Here is a 23,344-nt window from a genome sequence, read left to right on the forward strand (position 1 = left end):
TGCAGATGGTCAGGAGTTCCTATTGGAGCCTTTCATTTTGAAATTCCATGAGAGAAAGGAACAGACAGTAGTATCCTGTATTCAACCTGAAATCCTGTCCTGTTCATCATGAAAAATGGATTTAGAGCAAACATAAGAAAAAGCTGTAACCTGCAAGCCTTGTTTGTAAAAATCATATTTTCCTAGAAGCAAAAAGGATTTGAATGCCTATTCCTAACCTTTGGGGATTTACTCTTTAACTATTAAAGAGACATGCTCAGGGACTATTTCAGAATATATTCTTGAAGAAGCCAGCTCAGACAGGAGGTGCTCGGCTAAACAGAAAGACGGGTCTAATTCACAGCTCCTATGAAATGTATCTTCATTACTTTTCAGGATGTTTTCATTCGGCCCTTAAAAATGGGGTCTTTTATAATCTAATCATCGATTGGGGGTGTATCGTTTTTACCTTTTTCTTGGTGGGCCATTTCAGTGTTTTGTTTTTTTTTATTTCAGGATTTCCTAATGGAAACATTCATCATGTTTAAGAACCTCATTGGAAAGAACGTTTACCCCTTCGACTGGGTGATCATGAACATGGTGCAAAATAAGTAAGTGTGGGGAGAATGGCTCTCACCTTTTCTATGGCTCCCAATTCATGTCTGCTGGGAACAGTGATGTTGCCTGGAGACCAAGCTGGCTTCAATAAAATGTTCTGCAAACGCTGTTCCTAACTCTGTGAGGCAAACAGTTCTAGGGAGACATGGACTCTGAGTTTGTGGTGACTTCCTTATGACAACACAGGGCTCTAGCTGTAAGAACTTGAGCTTCATCCCCTGGAGAAAAACAGCCTGGACCTGGATCTCCCATAGCTGTCGTCATGGGCACACGGGTTCTGCTCGGCGTCGCTTTGCGCTCTCATGTTACCCACATGTTTTTATCAGCCCTAGCCACCGTCAGCTCCATGCAAGAGGCTTTTGCAGAGTGTTGACATTTCACGTATTTCAGTTTTTTTAATCATGAGCATTTTCTTCTTACTCATTCAGTATTGAACTTGTGCCTTGTTTATCATCTCCAGTGAGGGCTGTTGGTTAATTTTCTAGTACACTGGCTTTTATCATTTCTGTGAGCACTAACAATGACCGTAGAATTCTCAGTCACATGGGATTTTTAAAAAGAACTTTCTGTTCATCTCTGTTTTTCTTTCTCATTGCAGTTTTTATGGAGATAATTGTGGGTTCGTGTGCAGTTGTAGGAAGTCATAGAGATCTTGTGTATAAGGGAGTCGATGATGCAATTCACTGATCTTACTCGGATTTCCTCAGTTTAATTTGTATTCATTAGTGTTTGTATTGAGTTGTGTGCAGTTTCACCACTTGTATATACTGTGGACTCCACCACAGTGAAGCCACTGAGTGTTTCCATCGCCACAAAGGTTCTGCTTGTTGCCCAATTATAGCCACATATACCTCTCCCCTCCCCGCCCCACCATCCCTAAGCTCTCTCAACCACTCATTCGTTCTTCATTTGTATAATTGCTTCATTTCAAAAATGTTACATAAGTGTAATCATACTGTATATATGCTTTTAGCGCTGGCTGTTTTCACTTTGCTTAATTCACTGGAGATCCATTTAGGTTGCTGCCTGTATCAATAGCTTATTCCTTTTTATTGCTGGGTAGTGTTCTGTGGTACGACTGGACCAAGTGTGATGAACCATTTTCCTGTTGGAGGACGTCTGGGCTATCCCCAGCTTGTGGCTCTTATGAATAAAGCTGCCAGCAGCCTTCGTGCGGCTGTTTTTGGGTGAACATGAGTTTGTTTCTGTGGCATATATGCCTTTGTGGACAAATGCTGGGTTGTCGGGTAATTGCACATTTCATGACATAGGAAACTGCCAATCTATGGCTGAACCGTTTTACATTCCCACCAGCCATGTGAGTGATTCGGTTTGTCTGCATCCAGCCTTTGCTGTTGACACTGTTTTTTATTTTAGCCATGCTGGTAGGTGTGTGGAGATACACTACATTTGAATTTTCTGTGATGGCTTTGCCTCTTTTTAATGCCTGTTGTCCTTCCCTTCGACAAATCCAAAGCAGCACGACCTTTCCTTTGGCCTCCTCTGGGTTTTGCTGCTTTCTGGGGCAGCAGAGACAGATTGGCCTTGTGTACCATGGCTGCAGGAGTCCTGCAAACCTCCCTGAGGGGTAAGCGTGAGGGAGGGAGTGATGTTCACCCCACGTCAGATGTTACTGAGGTTGAAGTCTCCTTCCACACATCAAAGATGGCATTTGAGAGTAGATGGTGAGGACGCCCCGGAGACCCTGGCATTGCTGTATCCTTAGCCCTGGCCCAGGGACCAGAGTGGGGGTCCTGGCCTCTGCTCCTTCTCACCCTTCCACCTGCTGGGTGACTTTCAATTATTCCTGTGGCCATCTCTCAGCTTCCAAGTCGTCCTCTAGAAAATGATGGACTTAAAATAAAGCGCTGGTCTTTTCCCTTTTTCTCTGTCAGGATGAACTTTTGTGATGGACAGTCTAGATTTCCTCTGAAGAGCTCTATAGCGTTGTGTTTTTAATGGCTGTATTTTGCACATAGAGAAAACAAGCAAACACACCAGCAACAAGGATCAAAACCCCCGCCGCCCTGGAGCTATAGATCACATGACATCATTGGCCAGGAGCAGAGGTGTGGCTGAACAGGCCCCTGAGCACAGGGTGTGGAGGCGGCCTGGCCTGGTGGATGCCGTGCTCTGCCTCCTGACTCCTCCACATGTACACCTGACCTTCAGGTCTCCCAGCGGAGCAGCACATCCTGGCTGTCAGGCTGTAGACTCTGTGGCCCTGGGTGAGCACTGCGCCGACAGAGGTCAGGTGGGACGGGCTCCCTGAGGTTGCATTCATGTCGCTTCTACTCCGAAGGTCTCCTGTTTAGGAGGGCATAGTCAAAAGCTACTTATTTTATGATTTTTTTCTTTCTTTTTTTTTTATTATCAAGAGGCTGTTTTCAGTTGGAATATTGTGGCCGCATCATTCCCTCTTCCTACTTCACTGTTTTCCTCCTGCCACCAACCCTGCGCTACATAAGGGTTGCTGCAGCACTGGCCGCAGTGCAGAGCCACACAGTCACTAAGTAAGTGGTCTGGGGCTCAACCCTGGGAGTGCTATGGTTCTGGTTCCCTTCTCCAGAGACCTTGTCCATCTTCTCCTGGGATATTCTGTTGTTTGTGGGGTGAGCAGGTGGCTTGATCCACATTCCTTGGAATCGTGAATTCGCTGCAAACCAGTGGCAACCTTCCCCGGCCAGCACCCCTCCTCACTAGAGCCCCTCCACAGGGCACGGTGCCTGACACAGGTACACGCACTGCAGCAGCAGGTTGGTGCGGTGGCGTTTGGGACCAAAGCCTTTCCGTCTTAGAAACAGGGAAGAGTCTTTTGTTTTGAGGACAGGGAAACCCTGTGGGAGAAGCCACAGTGCTCAGTGTCCTCTCAGCGGTTGATTGGATGAGACTTCTGAGGATAAAGTCTACCTTGGTGATAATAAAGTCCACCTTGTTCTCTTGCTCATCGTGTACACAGACGGCAGCTGCAAAGGCGTCTTGACAAGGGAAGCAGCCTGAATGTAAAATCCTACAGTTTATTTTCTGTTTTACATAAAATGTTATGCTGAACCGTCTCATCAAGGATTCTAGTTCTCTGAGGCCAGGTCGTTGGGCAGCCAGTGTTTCCTCCATGGGAGCTTCCTGCAGAGAAGTGGTGTGTGCCTGTGGATGTGCCCGTGCTCATCTCTGTGTGTGCCTGCATGTTGTGTGCATGTGGGTGTGTGTGTGTACCAGTGCTCATCTGTGTGTGTACCCATGCTCATCTGTGTGTGTACATGTGGGTGTGGGTGTATACCTGCATGTATGTGCATGTGGGTGTGTGCACCCGTGCTCATCTGTGTGTGTGCATGTGGGTGTGGGTGTGTACCTGCATGTGTGTGCATGTGGGTGTGGGTGTGTACCCGTGCTCATCTGTGTGTGTACATGTGGGTGTGGGTGTGTACCCGTGCTCATCTGTGTGTGTACATGTGGGTGTGGGTGTATACCCGTGCTCATCTGTGTGTGTACATGTGGGTGTGGGTGTGTACCCGTGCTCATCTGTGTGTGTACATGTGGGTGTGGGTGTGTACCCGTGCTCATCTGTGTGTGTACATGTGGGTGTGGGTGTGTACCTGCATGTGTGTACATGTGGGTGTGGGTGTGTACCTGCATGTGTGTACATGTGGGTGTGGGTGTGTACCTGCATGTGTGTGCATGTGGGTCTGGGTATGTGTACCCGTGTGCTGAGGTGTTGGTTTCAAGGAAAGGCACTTTTATTTGCAGAGATTCTGACTCAGAAGCTCAAACAAACCCATATTCCTATCCCAGTTGACACACTGAGCAGAAACAAGTTCCCAAGGTCACGCAGCACAAGAGTCAGCCACGGAAGAGGCATTTTAGGTCCCGATTGGAGTTGGTCACTGGTAACTGTAACTTTTATTCCCACATCCTTCTGCCCCCAAATGCTGCCCTTTGTGTTGAATAAACAAGATGAATGTTTAGAAGCGGGATCAGGTGGGTGTTTGAAGAAGGTTATTGCCTCCCTGTGGTCAGATACTTGACACTGTCTGGAGACAGCTGGTTGGAAGACCCTTAAGTATTCTTTGACACCTTTGCTTCAATACCAGCTTCAAAATTCAATACCAGCTTCAAAATGAAGGGTTTGCGTCCCTTTCCCTGTGCGCACGCATTCTCTGTGAGGCAGTGCGCGTCCGCACTGTGGAGCCGAGAGTGAGCTAACACTGGGCATGCCTTGCAGCACCAGTCCCTGCCGTGGGGCTATCATAGGCCATCACATCCTGAATGCCCTCAGCAGCCCCCGGGACAGCTGCTGTGTTTATGTCCGCTTTACACATGAGCAAATTGAGGCATGAAGGTCGGGTCACTTGCCAGAAGACACAGAGCTGGGCGGTGTTAGTGCCAAAACTTAAATCCAGAGCATCCACCCCAGAGCCGCGCCTGAGCCACCCAGCTATGCTGCCTGTTGGTCTTAAGTAGGTCTCCTGTTTCCCAAGAGAGTGTTAGAAGTTTTTGTTTTGTTTTTATTCGAGTGTCCATAAAACATAACAACTTTCCGTAAGGTTTACTGCTTACATGAGTGAATTTTGAGCATGGAATTCATTACATTGCTACTTACTTTCTTCACCTTTAGAAGGGTATGCACCATTTATTAATGTGCTTCATACAAGCCAATCTTGCTGTGCAGTCTAGAAAAATCACATCTCCCTAGTATTGTCATAAAGTAATCCCCTTATGGAAATTACAGATACCATATTCTATGTCTTTATCTACCTGCCAGATATGTGTATCTATATTGCATCTTACTAGATTAACATTTTATATGTTGCCAGACTTCCCTGCTTCCTCCACCCCTTAACAAGTACCAGAGACTTCCTTGCCTCGGCTGGATGAGCAGTGGTTCCAGAAGCTTCTGGAGTCTGTTTCAGTTTTAATGGCACAGTTGGACATGTAGTTTTACCACCTATGGCTTAGAAATGGACAAAATCAGCCTCTGTGGTCTCTTATATTCGTACGCTTGTTTATCTTTGTCTCTGTGAACATACCTTTCCTCGATACATGGGGCTTGTAAAATGTAATTAAAGACAATATCTATTAGTTTTGGTGATAAGACTTGTAAATCAAGAATCAAAATTATAGGATTTAAAGAATATCCCAAAGGACGGTGTTCACTCGGTTGTTATGTTCAAGATGGGAACTGATTGGCGATGGCCTGACATTATAGCTCTGCTCTAGGATATGAGAGTGCCAGATGGCAAGATGACATTTAAGATGAGCACAGCACAGAGAGAGTAGAAGTGTGCTTGTGTGCTAGCACCCAGAAGTGCTTTATAATCTTCCCAGAGGGGAACAGCTGCTAAGTTTTCACTGAAGCTCTCAGGTTCTGTTGGAAGCACAGACCTTTCCCTGTTGGCACCTACATACTGGTATCCATCCTGGAACTCTTATTAGCTGACTTTCTCAGATTCACGCTTTGTGTGTGCAGCATAGTCTAAGGGCCAGCAGTCATTCCATGGCTATCCTAGAGTTGTCCTTGGTTGTTAATGAGAATATGACCACTTGCTTGAATTTGTGTGTCTCTTCTAGCCTTAGGGTTTGCCTTAGTGCTCCACTAGGGTGCTTGAGTTTATGTACTAATAACCCCTAGTAGAATTTTAAGTGATAGGAATGACCTGGTAGGAAGTGAGTCAGCCAGGTAAACTGAATCCCTTTGTCACCTCGAAGAAACCGTTTCTTATTAACTGCCTTACTTTTGCTTGAGAAACGCATTTCTACAACATGTAGTGGCTGAGAGAGAGGCCAGTACTGAATGTATTCCCCTGTTTCTGGAATTAGACTTTCTTGTTCATAATGACTACATAGTGTGTAACAAAACCTTATCCACAGTTGTCAGCTACTCAGACTTGTACCAGAATTTTTAAAAATTCAACTACTCCAGCTCACAACTTCCCTAGTCCTCCCTGCCTACCGTACCCTCTGCTCTCAGGATAATAAAGACATGAAACCAGCATTTGCATTTCCTCAGAGCTAGTGTGGTTTGCATCTGGGATTATCAGTTGCTTCCAGGCATTCCTCTCTGTTGGCATAGGTTTTGTGTTTGAGACTTCCTGTTCGTTTTCAGGCTAGGCTGGGACCTACCGGAAATAACGATTAGGGTTTTGAAGCCCACACACTTTCACAGAGGACGTGGTATGTCTTGCAAGTAAAGGTTCATAGAACATGATTATAAAATAGAACATGTAAAATTGTAGAGAAAACGACGCTTTCTAGAAGTCATAATACTCAAAGCTAACTGCAAGATAAAACGTAAAGGCAAATAAGACGGTTGCCGGGTTCTCACTAGATGGTGAAAATGATCCTTGCCATTTACCAGGGGAAGCTGGTGGTTCACAATGTAGTTGTTTGTTTTTTGGTTTTTTGTTTGTTTGTTTTTCTGAAACAGGGTCTCACTCTGTTGTCCAGGCTGGAGTGCAGTGGCAGGATCATGGCTCACTACAGTCTTTACCTACTGGATTCAAGCAGTCCTCTCAGCTGAGCTTCCCAGGTAGCTGGGACTACAGGCACATGCCACCGTGCCCAGCTAATTTTTTGTGGGCTTAGTTTTTTGGAGAGATGTTGTTTCGCCATATTGCCCAGGCTGGTCTTGAACTCCTGGGCTCAAGTGATCCACCTGCCTTGTCCTCCCAAAGTGCTGGGATTACGGGCATGAGCCACCACACCCGGCCATGAGGTAGATCTTTATATAGGAGACACTGATCAAGAGAAGATCATAGGGAAGGAATCAGTGGAGAATTCAAAATTCTGCCCGTAGAAAACAGAAGCGATTATTCTTTCAGTTAGGAAATGCGTAAGATGTTACCAGTCAGCATGTTGGTTATATCAATGGCTGGTTATGATTGGACTTGTCTGAAAGGCTAGCTCATCAAATTAAAGGGATTTAGCTGACCTGCTCCATTTAGTCTTGTCTAGTCATTGACCATTTCAACATTGAAGATTGTCAGTCAAAAACTATTGTTTGGTTTTGTTCTATCTTCAATCAATCAATCTTATACTTGTCCTTTCACACTTTGAAATTTCATCCCTATTTGGAGTTTGTGAGATCATGCTGCTATTTATTTCCAGTGTCTATGTGTTACACATGTAAAAAAAAAAAAAAAAAAAAAACCATGGCCATATGGAGACCATCCCAAACAGATCAGGATGATGCTTGCAGTCTGCAAAGAGTGGAGGATTTTGATCTCTTGACTGCATTTTGACGACCACCTTGGCTCATTTCTCTGTGGCCTCTCCTCCTCTCCCCATGATTCGTCCTTCTTTCAGCCAGGAAGTGTTTTCCTCAATCCACTGACGTGGCGTATTGCATTTTCACCAGCCTGACATCCTAAGGCACCACTTGCCTTAGGATGGGAGAGAGGGAAGAGTTAGCGCCCATGTGCAGGGGACCTGCCCCCAGGACCATGGCACCAGTGGCAGCCTCTGGATGGCTGAGTCAGGAGGATTGCCTGTTTTCTTTCCTGTTCTACCTCCGTCCAGAGAAGCACCTCTGCATCCCAATTAAGGGTGCATAGTTGAATATTCTTTGTGCGGGTTGAAATCACGGTTATACAGCATTTGGGACTTGAGAAACTCTTGGATTATTACTTCTTAACATCTTGTTTCCTTTCTTTGAAGCCTGGATTTTAGTTGATATTGTGACTTCTCATTTAATTTATTTTTAAAATTTATTGGTTTACTATGGAGGTTTTGCACATCCAATGGCTTGATGAGTTTAGGCACACTTTAGAATTATTTTTTTCCTATGAAACAGTATACAGCAGTTGTTGACAGAAACACTGTCGAAACACAACTAGCTAAGTACCAACACACACACACACACACACACACAGACCATACTGACTATACATTTTGCTTTGTGCCGAGAGATGTTTCAAGCATAAAATAGACAGGGCCTTTGGCTTTGGTCCTCATAACATGAAGTGCCTCCTCTGGCATTAAGTGCCAGCGGGATGCGGTATTAACACCAGCCAGGTGCTCACAATGAGATGTGCATGGTCTCTGAGAATTTGGGGTGAAAAAAATAGCAATTCAAAGTCAGTATAGTGAAAACATTCTGGAATGAAAATTTCCCTAGAGTTCTCCATACCTGCATTTTACTACAGCTCATACGCTTAACAATACTGCTCTTTGAGCCGTCTTCCTCTCCAAGCACTGGCCTAACCTGAGACATTTCACAGCCCAGAGCCCCCAGTTGGCAGGCCCCAGGGCCCCAGGTCTGCTTCCTAGGTTGGTTAACTTGGGCCGTACCTGAGTGCATTTCTGGCAAGTCACCCGGAGAAACACATGAGACTTTTTTGGGGGCTGTGTTGGCCATTGTGACGCATCAGGATTTCAAGACAGATACTGACTTGGATCCAGTAATGATGCTCTGGACCCTGCAGCAGGAAAAGGACCCCACTGGGGCTACATTGCTACGTCTATCTTTTAGTTTTTCCTTCACAGATTGCTTTTAGAGAGGACACAGGCACATTGGCAGTTCTCTGTCAGCAGCTTTTGGGCCTAGGTATGGTTGCATTTGGTGTATCAGAGCCCGCCGCACCTTGGGATGGAAACTGACCTATGACCAAATGCTACCTGTTGGAGTTCTGTTCATTCTTCAGGCATGGTCATAAATTAGTTCAGATACTTTCCGTACCAGTTATTCTATGGCATGGCTGCTTTTGCTCGTTGCTTAATAACTAAAGCAAATAATTTCCAGAGTTTTACCTGGTTGTTTATAACCAAGGTAGTGCACATAGCCTAGATATTTTAAACTGTGTCGTCTTATTCAGATTGCCTCTTTTAAATTTTAATTGAGAGATGAAAAATCAAGCTACTCTCAAAGGAGTGGCGGTGATGAAGAGCTCTCTGCAGGACTCTCATTTAGGGAAGCTCGCTTTAGAGGAAGGTTTGAAAAGGGCAAAGTCTGTTTAAGAATTCTCAGAGACCATGCGCACCTCGTCGGGAGTGCCTGGCTGGTACGGATGCCTTATCCCGCTGGCACTTAATGCCAGAGGAGGCACTTCACGTGATGAGGACTGAAGCCAAGTGCCCTCTCTGTTTTATGCATGAAACATCCCTCCGCACAAAGCAAAATGGAGGAAATACAGTTTATTACGATCCTCCTCCCGATCCTCTCATGCTAAGTTTAAACCTCCTGTGCTACTGGGACTTGGAATAAAGTCTATGCGGTACAGGACCCTCTGGTGTGATGCTTTTCTGTCTAGATCGGGAGGAGGAGGAAGTCATGGTAACTGAGTCCTCGCGGGCTTGCCGGGCAGAGTCTTCCGTGTCTTTTTGGTAGCTCTCAGTGAAGGACAGTTGTTTCCCCTAGAGGAAAATCGACAGTGTCCACACACATTGTTGGTGTCACAACTTGTGGGGAGAGGGCTGCTGGAATTAGTGAGTGGAAACCAGGGATGCTGCTAAACATCTTATCATGCATGAGACAGCCCCCTGCCACAAAGAGTCATTTCATCCAAAATGTCACTAGTGTCTCCCTGTGATCGATGAAAAAAACAGAGTCTCAGTGATGCTAAGTAACCATTAGAAATATATAGAAATATATGTGCAGTGGCTCATGCCTGTAATCCCAGCACTTGGGGAGGCCGAGGGAGTTCGAGACCAGCCTGACCAATATGGTGAAACCCTGTCTCTACTAAAAATACAAAAAAAAAATTAGCCGGGCATGGTGGCGTGTGTGCCTGTAGCCCCAGCTACTCAGGAGGCTGAGACAGGAGAATTGCTTGAACCCAGGAGGTGGAAGTTGCACTGAGCCGAGATCACATCACTGCACTCCAGCCTGGATGACAGGGAGACTCTGTCTAAAAAAAAAAAAAGAGAGAGAGAGAAATATGTGTGTTTTATTGCAGTGACTCTCTTTGTTTCCCCATTTCTCAGCCACCCTTCTCGGCCATATGACCTCAGCCAAACCTCTAGAACAAATAATAGCAGCTGCCTGCTGAACATAGGACTCATCTTCACTTATTAGGGGGCTGTCCGAGAATTGGAGGCAGTTTCCCCAAGTCACTCTGCCCGGGGCTGCGGTGTCTTTGCAGGACGAGATTCTTGTGGGCTTTGGTTTGGAGTGGTGGTTGGGAGCAAGATGGCATTGGAATCACAGTGACACCAATATCCATGCCAGGGCTGCCTCCAGTCCTAGCTGGCATGTGGGACATGCGTTGAAAATATTAGCCAGAGCCTGTTCTCAGGGTGCTTGGGCTGCCAGCTCCTGTACCCCCATTCCGCTGAGCCTGGGCTGAAGGAGTAGCCATATGCCTTTCCTCTCTACCTCTGCCAGCCAGAGGCCACCTTCAGTGCAAGGGTTGAGAGCGGAGCCCTGGAGTCAGCTTGTCAGGTCAAATCCATGCTCCACCACTTGTGAGCTCTGTCAATTTAGTGTTTGGCAGATTTACCCCGTGCTGTAGTTTCTTCACCCATAAATTACAGACGGAAGTCAAGCCTTGCTGGAGTGTTTTGGGGGAATAAATGAGAAAGTACATGTGGGGTGCTTTGTTCAGAGCCTGACCTCCAGCGACCTTGCAACAAGCGGTGTCTGTAGCCACCTCCATTTTTATGAAGATATGATAGTATGTCAGTGTCCCTCTGAATCTGAGAATTGAGCCCACAGGTAGGGTGTGCAGCACAGACATTACCTTGGAGATTCAGAGCACTTTGTCCGTGTATTGAGAAGTTACTTTATAAAGAAATACAATTCTTTGCTTTCAGAGATTCACTCTCTTCTTGTGAGGGTATTTGTATTATTCAAATTACGGTTTTCCTTGATTTATAGGTAGTTAAGTCAACCCATTTTGCTTGCTGTTTTCCTAGAAGCAGCATTTGCAAATTGCGTTATGTGACACGGCTGACACACTGTCAAGCAGAGGTCTTGTGCAGTGTCCCTGTTCAGAAGCCAGTCACCAGAATGGTGGTCCTGTCTGCTCTGGCATCTTGGAAGGACAGAGCTGCAGTCCCCAGAGAGGATCCCGTGTCCCTCATGTGCAGGTGAGGTTCTGAGGTTCAGGGGGGTTGAATGAGTGGCTCTGGGGCCCCCTGTGTGAGTCGCAGGGCAGACTGGATTCAGGGAGGTTGAATGAGTGGCTCCGGGCGCCCTGTGTGAGTAGCAGCGCAGACTGCAGAACTGGTTGCTCCTAAGCCTCATTCAAGGCCAGGCAGATAAAATGTGAACAGTGACGCCTACCACCCATGCAGCTCCTTGGGAAGCCCCATTGGCATAACAAGAGTAGAGAGCTTGACAGGGAGGTCCTCAGTAAATGAATGCCAACTCCTGACCACGCTCAGTTTTGGTGACAGTAGGTGGCACTGTCTACAGGGCCTCACAGGAACCAGGGACTCCACCTGCCTCCTCTCCTTCTCCCACCCTCGGAGCCAGTCATACACGGGCCCGAGTGGATAGGACTAGAGTTCCTGAAGCCAGCTCCCCAGAGCCTCCTCCGAGCTGCCATCCTTCTCTCCTGTGGCAGGGGCGTCCTGCTCTCAAATCAGTGTACATCTCAGCCCTGGCCCCACCTCCACAGGCTCCTGATGTCTTGCAAGAAAAGCTAAGCAGAGACTTCCAAACGGTTTTGAACACAATTCCAGCGAAGAAAAACATTTCCGATCACTGCTCTACGCACTTCCCAACCCCATCGAGGTGTAACTGAGCGAGAATTCCTTACTATGTAGAACCCTCCGATGTTTTTATTCTGTTCTGTTCTGTGCTATTCCAGCCCATCCATTCTATCCCTTTTCACTAAATAAATAAATAAATAAATAAGTAAAATTTCACATTCTACCCATTCTATTGATTTCATGCTCCACTGAATGAATCACAGCTGATGCCAGCCTGTGCCACCCAAAGCAGAAAATGCTGCATGGCTGACTTCCCCCCCTCCCCACCTCCCTCCCCCTCCCCCTCCCCCTCCCCCTCTCCCCTTCCTTCCTCCCTCCCTCCCTCTTTCTCAGTGTCCTTGCCTGCATGTGGTGTGGTCATTGTTTTTCATTTTAGCCATTCTCATGGGTGTGCAGTGGTGTGTAGGCAGGGGAGCTACGTGTCTTCAACTTCTATAGGAGCCGCCATCTACCTTTCCAACAAGACTCCAGAGAAGGCTTCATTATTGTCTAGAATTGTTCATTCCACCTTTTTACACATCTCCACCCCCGCAAGCAGTATTCATGTTGCTGTGCAGTCTCAATCATACTTTATACCATCAGACTGAGTTTTCTTTATCCAGTCTGGTGGTGTGTAGTGAGATTGTGTTAAACGCGCCTTTCCTTGATATCTGATTAGGTTGAGCACGTTTTTATTTATGAGGAATTATCATTATTATTATTTTCTCTTGTATTCAAGGCTCTTGTCCCGTTTTTCTGTGCTTAGCAAGAGTTATATATATGTGTGTGTGTGTGTGTCTGTATATATGTTCTGGATAAGATCCTTTATACACATATACACATATATATATTTTATACATATATATTTATACACATATATATATTTATGTGTATAAATATATATATATGTTCTGGATAAGATCCTTGGGTCAGGTATGTATGCTGTAGATTTCTTTCTCCACTCAGTGACTGGCAGGAATTTTTTTTTTTTTTTTTGTCTCTTAATAGTGTTTTTTGTTGGGTGACATTTAAAATGTCTTTTGAAGATGCTTGCAGAAAGAACCTGAATGGACTCACCTGCTGGTGACTGTCTGGGTAGCAAGGTTCAGCATGCTTGCTATGTGGAAGCTTCACGAAATGCCATTTAAAAAATAAAATTATCTTCAAAACCACACATGCAATTCCACCATTCTTTGTCAAGTTCCTGCTATTTTTTCAACATAAAATTGGAAATAAAGTTGAATAATATACTGTCTCCATTTTCAAGGAAGCCTGACTGTGATATACTTAAATTTTTAAAAATTCACTTATGTAATACATCTTCAGGTCTATAAAGAAATGATAACATTTAATTATAATTTCTCCACAAAATCGAAATGTTAACAGCATTGTGACTTTTCTATACATTGTTTTTCATGCAGGACCCTTCTATGTAGCATTTAATATTTGTCACGTGGGATTTTGTGCATTTATGCGTGGATCTTTGGCATTGGGGGAAATCTCTTCTGAACATCTCAGTGGCTGCACCGTGCACTGTCCCATTACCCAGCACACAGTAGGTGCTCAACAGGCAGTGACTGTGTAACTGCTGGGCTGAAAGAAGGCATATCCCTAGGAAATGTTCTAGGAACAAAGTGAACCAATAAAATACATGAAATACTTTTGTAGCAGTTCATTTCGGAGAATAAAGGGCAGTTACTCTTTTTATATTTGAGTCCACAAAGAAACAATTGCAGCTATAAATATGCAGTGAACAAATACCTCTTATTCTCTTTAAGATCTATTAGCCAGAGCTAATTCCTTAATTGAATGTTGTTCTAAATTTACCACCAAAATGCACAAGGGCGATCTGTGTTGATCTGTGTTTGTCCGTTCCAGCCAACTGCATCACATCAGTTCCATCACAAGTGCAAGTTTTGCAGCGGCAGGAAGGCTGCTGGACACGACTACTTGCTGTTTTGTGGTCAACCTTTCCAATAAGACTTCAGAGAAGGTTTTTACTTAATACTGTACCTGTCAAATTCCCAGAGCTGCAAGTAAATTGAAGATACAAATTATGTTGTAAAGTGAAACATTTTGTGTTATTCTGCAGTGTGGTTGATTTAGGAAGAAAATGAACTCTGACAGCTTGATCTTTTCAGTTCAGTGGATTCTAATGGTTCAAAACAAAAGACCCGCACGGAAGCCTCTTTCCTCCATGCTCTGGCAGACACCACTGTGAACTGTTGTTCATGCTCAAACCTCGGCGGCCACTGGCTCCATGTCATGGACGCACAGAGTCCTAGGAAGAGAGAGATTGTGCTAAATGCTAATGTTTGTAAATATAAATATTAACCATACCCTGAAAGGGAAGGAGTTCTTTCACTCTCTGACGGATGTAGCTTTTAGCACCTGCCACTTTTCTCAGCATGCAGTCTAGTTTTTATAGACAGAAAAGATCACTTTTTCTAGTTTTTCTGATTTGCTGCTGTTGCCTCAGTGATATTGCTTGGGATGCAGAGGTTTGGCAAAGAAGGTTAGAGGAGCATCCCTGCATTAGCCCGTGTTCACGCTGCTGATAAAGACATACTTGAGACTGGGCAATTTACAAAAGAAAGAGTTTATTGGACTTTGCAGTTCTATGTGGCTTGGGAGGCCTCATCATCATGGGAGAAGGTGAAGGGCATGTCTCACATGGTGGCAGACAAGAGAAGAGAGCTTGCGCATGGAAACTCTTCTTTTTAAAACCCTCAGATCTTGTGAGACTTACTCACTCTCAAGAGACCAGAACAGCACGAAAGACCTGCCCCCATGATTCAGTTACTTCCCACCAGGTCCCTCCCACAACACGTGGGAATTCAAGATGAGATTTGGGTGGGGACACAGCCAAACCATATCAACCCCATTTCCTCTTCTGTTCTGTGATGACGGTGGACGGCCTCACCTTCTTTTCTTATTCTTTGTATTCAGGGGAGAACACTAAAGTAAAGTTTCCTGTAAGAGCCAGAAAATCCTAAGTTAACAAATTGAATTCTGCAATTGAGATGCAGTGGGTGGATGTAGGGCTGGGCTCTTTGGACCGAGGCTGGACCGTAAATACCTCCCAATTTGGTATTGCTTTGAGGAGCTTCCCAGCATTCGCCCTTCACCCTTTTGCTATGTGCCTTTGCCTTAGCTAAGGAAGTCTAGGCAGCTGTGCAGGATTTGATAGGTGGCAGCTTCAGCTTGGACTCTGGAAGTTCCCCACTCCCTGCTAACGCCAAGCTGGCTCCTTGCAGCTGTCCCCAGTGTCCCTTGGACTGTGGGGCCAGGAATCTGATTTGATTCTTCAAACTGAATGTTATTGCTTCACTGAAGTAAATGTGTAGCATTTACTTTATTTAAGTAAATGGCCATCTTATTGACATCTGATGCTGTAGCATATTGTGCAAAAGGTATTTTTAATTAGCTGTTAGCAGCTGAGTGCGGTGGCTCAGGCCTGTAATCCCAGCACTTCGGGAGGCTGAGGTGGACAGATTGCCTGAGCTCAGAAGCTTGAGACAAGCCTGGGCAACATGACACAACCCCATCTCTACTAAAAATAACAAAAATTAACTGGGTGTGATGGCACGCGCCTTGGTAGTCCCAGCTACTTGGGAGGCTGAGACAGGAGAATTGCTTCAACCTGGGTCGCAGAGGTTGCAGTGAGCCGAGATCGCACTGCTGCACTCCAGCCTGGGTTACCGAGGAGACTGTCTCAAAGAAAAAAAAATAGCTATTAGCCTGCAGATGATTTGGAAATGGGACCTAAAAAGCAAGCTGATTAATTGATAGATGTATTTATTTATGATATTCAGCCTAAGAATTAAGCTGGATTTAGAATAAAGTGTTTTTTTCTTATGAGATATGCTTGCAGGTAAACATAATCTGCATGTAATTCACAGGACCTTCCTTTTCAGAGCAGTATTCAAATAGCTGCGTGTCTGCCATGGACCGCGAGCTCCCAAAATACAGCGCATGATGAAGTGAGTTTCAAATACTGACAGGGACAGTAGAGAAAGGGCATGTCCTGGTCCTGGTTACCATTGATACTCTGCTTGGAGCTTGGATTTGGGGTGGCGTTTTAGCTTAAAGAAACCGTATATACCTCCAGTGAGAGAGACTTTTGATTGAAGAGGGACTGGAGGGAGCCCATGGAACGGAAAACAGGCCGGGCTTGCTGCGATAGCCCGCGTTCGTTTAGAGATGGAAAGTTGCTGGAAACTTTCAAACAGAGCACTGCTGTCACTGCCTGATGATTTTCAGAGACTGTTTGGGCCACTCTGTAGAGAGTAGGAGATTCATGTGCAAACTGGAGGGCCAGCGAGGGCTCTGGGGATAAGCTAGACCAGCGATGGCCATGTCTTTGGCCAAGGTAGCCACTGGGAAGAGGAAAACGATGAGAGATTTGGGGTGTGTTTTGGAGGCCACATGAACTTGTAAAAAGTAGATGTAAGAACTGAAGAAAAATGAACAATCAAGGAAAAGTCTTAATATTTTTGGCTTGAGCCAGAAGTGATTGGTGGAAAGTTTAAAGATAAAGAAGCAGGCTTGCAAGGTGGGAGTGTTCCTGAGCTCTGTTTTAGCCTAGTGCAGTGTTTCTCAACCTGCTTTATTATTTTTTTTTCCCCATTATGACCCTCCTAAGGAGAGGAGTAAATTAACTTCAAATTTAATTAAGAAGAGAAATTAAATGCTAAGGAATAAGAATTTGTGGGGTAGGGTGTGCTTTGGAGGACTACAAGCAGAATAATATCGAAAATGTTCTTTGCCCCCCTCCCAAGAATCAATTTCAGCCCCTTGGTGGAGATGCTTCCCCCAGTGTGGCTGTGTGGCCTGGTTCATTCTGAGGTGCCCAGGAGGTGGCCAGATGGAGAAGTTTAGCTAGCAACCAGAAATTCTGCACTGACATTCAGAAGAAAGGTAAGGCTAGAAGGTACAATTTTGGATTCAGATGATGATATTCAGGCCACCTGGGGGGCAGTGTCTCTAGGGAAGAGAAGCCAATCCAGGCTAATGCCCCAGGGCACTTTGATATCCAGGGGTTTAGCAGTGGAAGATAAGTCAGCAAAGGAGACCAAGAGCAGGAGTCAGTCATAGGAAAAAAGAAATAGAGGAGAGAGAAGACAGTGTTGGATTCCTGAGAGAGAGCGTAGAAATGAACAGAGAAGTAACCAGAGGACATGGCCACATAGAGGTCACTGCTCCTGTGGACCAGAACTGCCTCTGTGGAGTGAAGTGGCAGAGGAGGAGGCCAACCTGCTGTGCAGCACAGAGGAAGGCATGGAACGAGGTAGGCACCCTGGCTGTGGGTGCTCACTGGGTTTTCATGGCGCTCAGGATCAGACAGATGGTGACCCTGTATCGAGAGCTGTGATACCAGGAGAGTTTGTAGGTATCTGCTGTTGATTTAGGGCATGTTGGGAACACTCCGGTGGAGATGAGCAGATGGTGGGTGAAGGTGGAAATGCTGGGATGGAGGAGGTTCACAAGGGCAGTGAGTTCTAGAGGAAAGGGATGGCAGAGGAGGGGCTGGCCTGGAGAGGAGCAAGGTCAGGTGATTTGTTGTAACAGGAGAGGACAGAGGGAGGTACAGGTGTCAACCTGTGTGTAGATGGAGGTGGTGGTTGGAGGATGGAAGAAAAACCCATGTGGCTTCTGCTTTCCGACTGCAGTATGAGTTCATGTAATTAGTGAGAAGGGGTGCAGGGAATAGTCAAATATGATCTCTCTATATCTCTATGATGGCCACATTAATATTTCACCTCTCACCAATTTCCCCGCTAATGCCCACGCATGGCATACAGGCCACGTCGGAGATCCCTGCGGCTCATGCAGCCTTATTATGTAATGCCCTGGAGAGGCCTCACAAGTAGAAGAGTCTAAAATGATAGATTGCTTTAAATAACTCATGCTAAATCATCCTCCTGTGAACATTTCTCGATGGATCTTGTCTTTTAAGCTTCAACAAACCCTATTAGCCATCAGAATCCTCCAGTCTCTCAAAATAGCCCTCATCAGACTTGCTCCCACATGCTTGCGTCATGGCTGGGTGGCCACTGGAGAGGTTGGGTGGGGATGCTGGCTGTGGACATAGGAACCAGAGCCCCTGGAGAGACGACTTGTGTCTGAGCACCATTCTTAAAGCTTTCCAATGCATGGGCTGTCAGTGGCTGTATGCATCTTCTCTGTTTGACTTGGCTTAGGGATATTTGGGAGAGGGAGGGGGGATGGGCAGCATTAAGCATCCTTTTGCTGGTCCTCTTTCTTTGAATACAGTTCAGTGATACTCAGGTATCTTCCAGAACTCTCTGCTGTTTCATTGTGGAAATTCCCAGAAGACCAGGGTTCCTGTTCCTTCTCTCGCCTCCTGTGCTTTTTGTCTTTCTCACCCTCTGATTCTTTAAGACCACAAAGCAGGGACTCAGGACACTGGTGACATGGACATTTCAGGCTCTAGCTGTGGGATGCTTCAGGCAGGCAGCCTGATCTTTTTTCTATTTTGTTTAGAGGTATAGATTGTACACCTCTGCTCCAAGCTCCTTTATCAGGTCCCAGAAATCAGGGATGCAGCAAAAATTTTGAAAATCAAATTTTTCCTATATTATCCCACTTACTCTTTGGTCTCCATGAGGCCACTGTTTTTCCAGTTCCTCTGTTGCAGAATTCATGAAGGGAATTTAGAAATCACATGGTAAACATTATGGGCCATTTCCTATTGCTTACTTTACCTTCTTAGATCCTCAGAATCGTAAGATGAATGTCCCTGGTGCCAGTGAGCAACCGGTCAGTGTGCACAGAGCTGGAAAAACTAATGGACTAGATGCATCTTACTGATCACGTTGATGTGGAGGGGCCTCATCTCTCTGGTTCAGCTGGAAATGTGATTCTGACTGGGGTGGCGATGACTAAGGGATTCCTATCTCAGCTGCCTCTGTATGGAGAACTGAGCTCAACTGGTACACGCTCAGTTTCCCTTTCAGAAAAGAATGTTACTCTCAAGCGCAGCGGTGATTCACATGGCCTTTTGACTTTAAAAAATTGTCCATTTAAAAATGTAGAAGCATTTTATCCTATACAATTATCAACATTATTGGTTTCTAATAAAAAAATTTTGATAAGGCCATAGATCATTTAAAAAAACACATATATACCTTGCACACTTCATTTTGACTTCTAGTAGGTAAATATACATCCATTTCACAAAGCATGTGCATTTGTCAAGTTGCTTTTTCTTGTTTGTTTGTTTTTTTATTTGACTTAAGATGTGTCTATAGATGAGTGTTTGCCTTTGTTTTCTGTGAGCCAGTTTTCATACCTTTAAAGTTGAATAAGGGTTGGGCGTGGTGGCTCACGCTTGTAATCCCAGCACTTTGGGAGGCGGAGGCAGGTGGATCACCTGAAGTCAGGAGTTCGAGACCAGCCTGACCAATTATTAGCCGGGTGTGGTGGTGGGCGCCTGTAATCCCTGCTACTGGGGAGGCTGAGGCAGGAGAATCACTTGAACCCAGGACACGGAGGTTGCAGTAATCCAAGATGGCACCATGGCACTCCAGCCTGGGTGACAGAGCGAGACTCCATCTCAAAAAAAGAGCTGAAGACAATAGATTAAACAATTTGAACGCTTTTTAGATTTAGTGAGTCTTTAAATGGTCTCTCACCCATCTATGACTTGCCAGCACTTTTTCAAGTGAATCATCTTTTTAATCTTTTCAAATCTTTAGAATTCATTTTCATGTAAAAGTCAACTTTCTTTTCATAGCCCTATTTTATCCTTTTATATAATATTTCATTAAGTAATACAGTTATATTAACAGGTTTATTTGGTATAAAGCAGGTATGGAGCACACACACAGCTGTGTACACTCATTAATCCATGTGCACACGTGTCCCTCTTGGCTGTAGATGCCACATGATCACATCACTAGGGGAGCTATCAAATGGAACCTCATGCTGTTAGGCAGATTTTTAAACACTCTGTTAGAGTAAAAAAGTATATTCTCACTGGCCAGTGTCCAGTGTAAGTGAATTTGCCCATGGGTGTCCCTTGAGTCACTGCAGTTACCTTTTAAAAAGAAAGAGACAGAAATTCCACTGTGTAGATCTTTCCCCAGCCAAGAGACCATTAGCATGTGGTACAGTAAGGCAACCACTCATTAACTGTTTGTTTACCTGGCAAAGAGGGCAGGTTGGTGAGCTCCCAAGTCCTCAGAAAATGAGACTAAGTTGTATTAAGATCTGAGGGGTAAAGAATAAAGCAAGCAGAACTAGAATTCACTGGACCAGGAGGTTTTGTTCTCCCTTTTCCAGCTAATTTCTCTCATCCGATCTGAGAGAGAATTAACCAAGGGCGAGGGAGTTGCAGGTAGCTGAATTCAGGAAGTCACCAAAGGAGGCTGATTTAACTCAAAAGACATATTTTCTTCCCAGAGCCCAGGCTATTGAGCCAGAGTACCTGATCACCCAGTGAAGCACCACCCAGGCTGTGAGGCTGGCCACACACAGGGAGGCAAAGAGAGAAGGAGAGAGGAGCTTAACTTTGTTTTTCTTCAAAAAGATGTGTTGTTTCTTGGCAAAATGTAATCACCATCGTTAGCAAACCCATGAGATGCTCTCAGCAATGTTTATCAAATAGAAAGAGCTTCCTTCTGTATGACAAGCAGGGGATCAGAGTGACAGTGTTTAGATCTGTTACTTACAAGATGATGGGGACAAAAATTAGTAACTGTGCAGGCTGACTCCTGAAGTCTTCATCGCCAGAAATGCCAGCATGATGTTCAGGCCCTAAGGTGCCCAGCACATCCCCATGAGAGATAGGCAGTGCCATGAACAGTCTGGATTTTCCAGAAATACTTGATTTGGTGATTGACAAATTCTGTTGTTCCTGCTTTATAGTTAATTAATAATTTTCCAATGTAGCGTTTCCTATAGTAATGTGAATCCACACACATGGCTTTTTCACAATAAAATAGCATTCGTGGTGCTTTAAAACAGCTGGAAATGCCCCCAAATTATTAGACTTGTAGGTGGATTTCTCACAAATTATTATTAAAGATAATGAAAATCAAACTCAAAGCATTTCATACTTACTGTGTCTTTAGTGTAGGCCACACTTTACAAGTATCATTTTAAGAAATCCTTATAAGAGGGCAGGTCATGTGATCCTTATTTTTCAGGTAAGGAAGCTGAAGGCAATACTGATTTAGTGTCCCACGCAAGGTCATGTGGCTAATAAGTCAGAGAAGAACCAGCTTTGCTTGACTCCAAAGTCCGTGTTCTGTATGTCAAATCTCCAGTTATTATTATTATTATTATTATTATTATTATTATTTACCTCCATTGTATTTTCTTTAACCTTTTTTGGATGATTAGGGGAAAAGACAAAGGCATGAGGTCATCCAATAAGGTAATCTCTTGGACAAACATTTTCCTCCACTCGTTTTGACGTAGAACTTCTATACCAATTGTAACCCTCTGCCAGTTGAGTAAATATTTGGGTATAAATATAAAGCTGAAATTCAAACAAAGAAACATGTTACTGTTTTCTACAGGGCCGGTCCTCACCTTTTCACAATCCACTTTGGAAAACCAGCACAGAACAAAGGCCCCTCCCAGCCTAGTGTATTCAGACCTCACTGCTTTGCCTGGGCCACAGCTCTGTTGGGAAAAGGCGGCAGTTCAGCTCCTGAGGCTGGTGCCTTCGGCAAGAATGGGAGAGCCTGGTAATTTATAAAGGATTATCACATGCAAAGGCAATACTTGTTTTATTCCACCATCTCTCATTCTTTCAAAGCGGTGGCTTTTTCCTAGTATTGCCACGTAATAGAGTTCGAGAAAATTGAGGCACGTGTCATGCTTTGAGAATGCATATATTCATTTTTTAAAGACATTTTTGTGGTTTAAAAATTTTATTTCATATATTTTTATGTTGTAAAAAGGGGAAGCCTTTGTTCTTTGAGTAAAATGCCCTGGTAGTGAACATTTTTTAAGGTTTTTTTTATTTTTTACACAGACATACCATGCCCTACATTTCACACAGCATCACGCTTACCCATTCACATACCTTGCAGTCAGAAAGCTCTCAGGCACTTGCAAAACTGAAGGCCAGAATGACGGGAGCTCATTCATCCTTGACAACTGCTAGGGACAAAGTTGGCAATTTGTTCATTGTTCTTGCAAGCACTTAGCCTCTCGCCGAGCACTTTAACATCAGAGAATTCTGGGCATAGATCAGAAATCAGTGGCTGCAGAGGCAAGCTATGTGCAGGTAAGTTAAGGGCTTACAATAGAAATGCAAAATGCCATCATTCTTCACCGTGTTCTGAGAGGTTTCATACTGCTGTCGACACCTGTGCTGGTGTAGAATTGCAGATCTCTTTCTGTCCTTTTTTTTCCTCCAAGCTAAGGAACATCAGAATAGTTTCAACTTTACCTTTGGTAAAATAGTGCAAAGGAAGTAAAGATCACTTCAGCCCATGGTCCGTATTTTATTCCTTGAGTTAGCAAATCACCAACAGTATTTAGTTTAGTGAGTTACTCCTTTGGAATTTACAGTAAAGCCATATTTAATATATTTCCATTTAGCAAGTATTTGTTTTAAATAACAGCCTTGGCTTCCATGTTTGGTTTGTGAGGGAGATTTTGCTTCTGTGTTTCCAATGTGGCTGGAAGTGGAGGCTCCAGGGCTTTGCCTCACTCATACAGTTTTATTTTTAAATTGAAAGTGGATTTGTTTAACATTCTCCAAGAAGCAAACTCATAAAACTCTGACTTTCCTAAAATGCATTGCCAAAATCGTAATTGGTAGAAAGTTAGCAAGAAAGAAGGATTAGCTCATTGAGCCGTGGCATAGCAAATTGTAATGGGCTCAAGTAGTTTTGTGGCTTGTTGAGAAAATGATACAGAGTTTAGGAAGCATAAGGACACAGCAGTGACACAGCAGAGCCTCACAAACACTGCCTTTGCCGGGATAATTGAGAATGGGACCATTCTTGACCTTCGTGGAAGAACGCAGAAGGACGTTTCACTCCAGGAGGCGTCAGTAGGGAAGAGTGTTTCATTGTTTTCCAGGAATCTTTTGTCCCTGGGAGTGGGTCACAGGTGCTGCACACACACTTGGTGTCTC

General features: G+C 44.7%; 1 protein-coding gene across 3 annotated transcripts in view; it reads left to right on the plus strand.

Annotated features, from left to right (window-relative positions):
* The window catches only part of DOCK1 (dedicator of cytokinesis 1), a 549,533-nt gene that overhangs the window by 351,431 nt on the left and 174,758 nt on the right, over positions 1-23,344 (plus strand). For 2 of the 3 annotated variants that reach the window (XM_077945604.1, XM_077945605.1), the window contains exon 29: positions 496-590. In XM_077945604.1, the coding sequence (XP_077801730.1) occupies positions 496-590 (95 nt within the window). Of the gene's footprint in view, positions 1-495; positions 591-11,442; positions 11,617-12,149; positions 12,386-23,344 lie in introns of those variants that run through there. The other variant, XM_077945606.1, reaches the window with a different exon arrangement.

The sequence above is a fragment of the Macaca mulatta genome, chromosome 9, assembly GCF_049350105.2.
Source record: "Macaca mulatta isolate MMU2019108-1 chromosome 9, T2T-MMU8v2.0, whole genome shotgun sequence".
NCBI lineage: Eukaryota > Metazoa > Chordata > Mammalia > Primates > Cercopithecidae > Macaca > Macaca mulatta.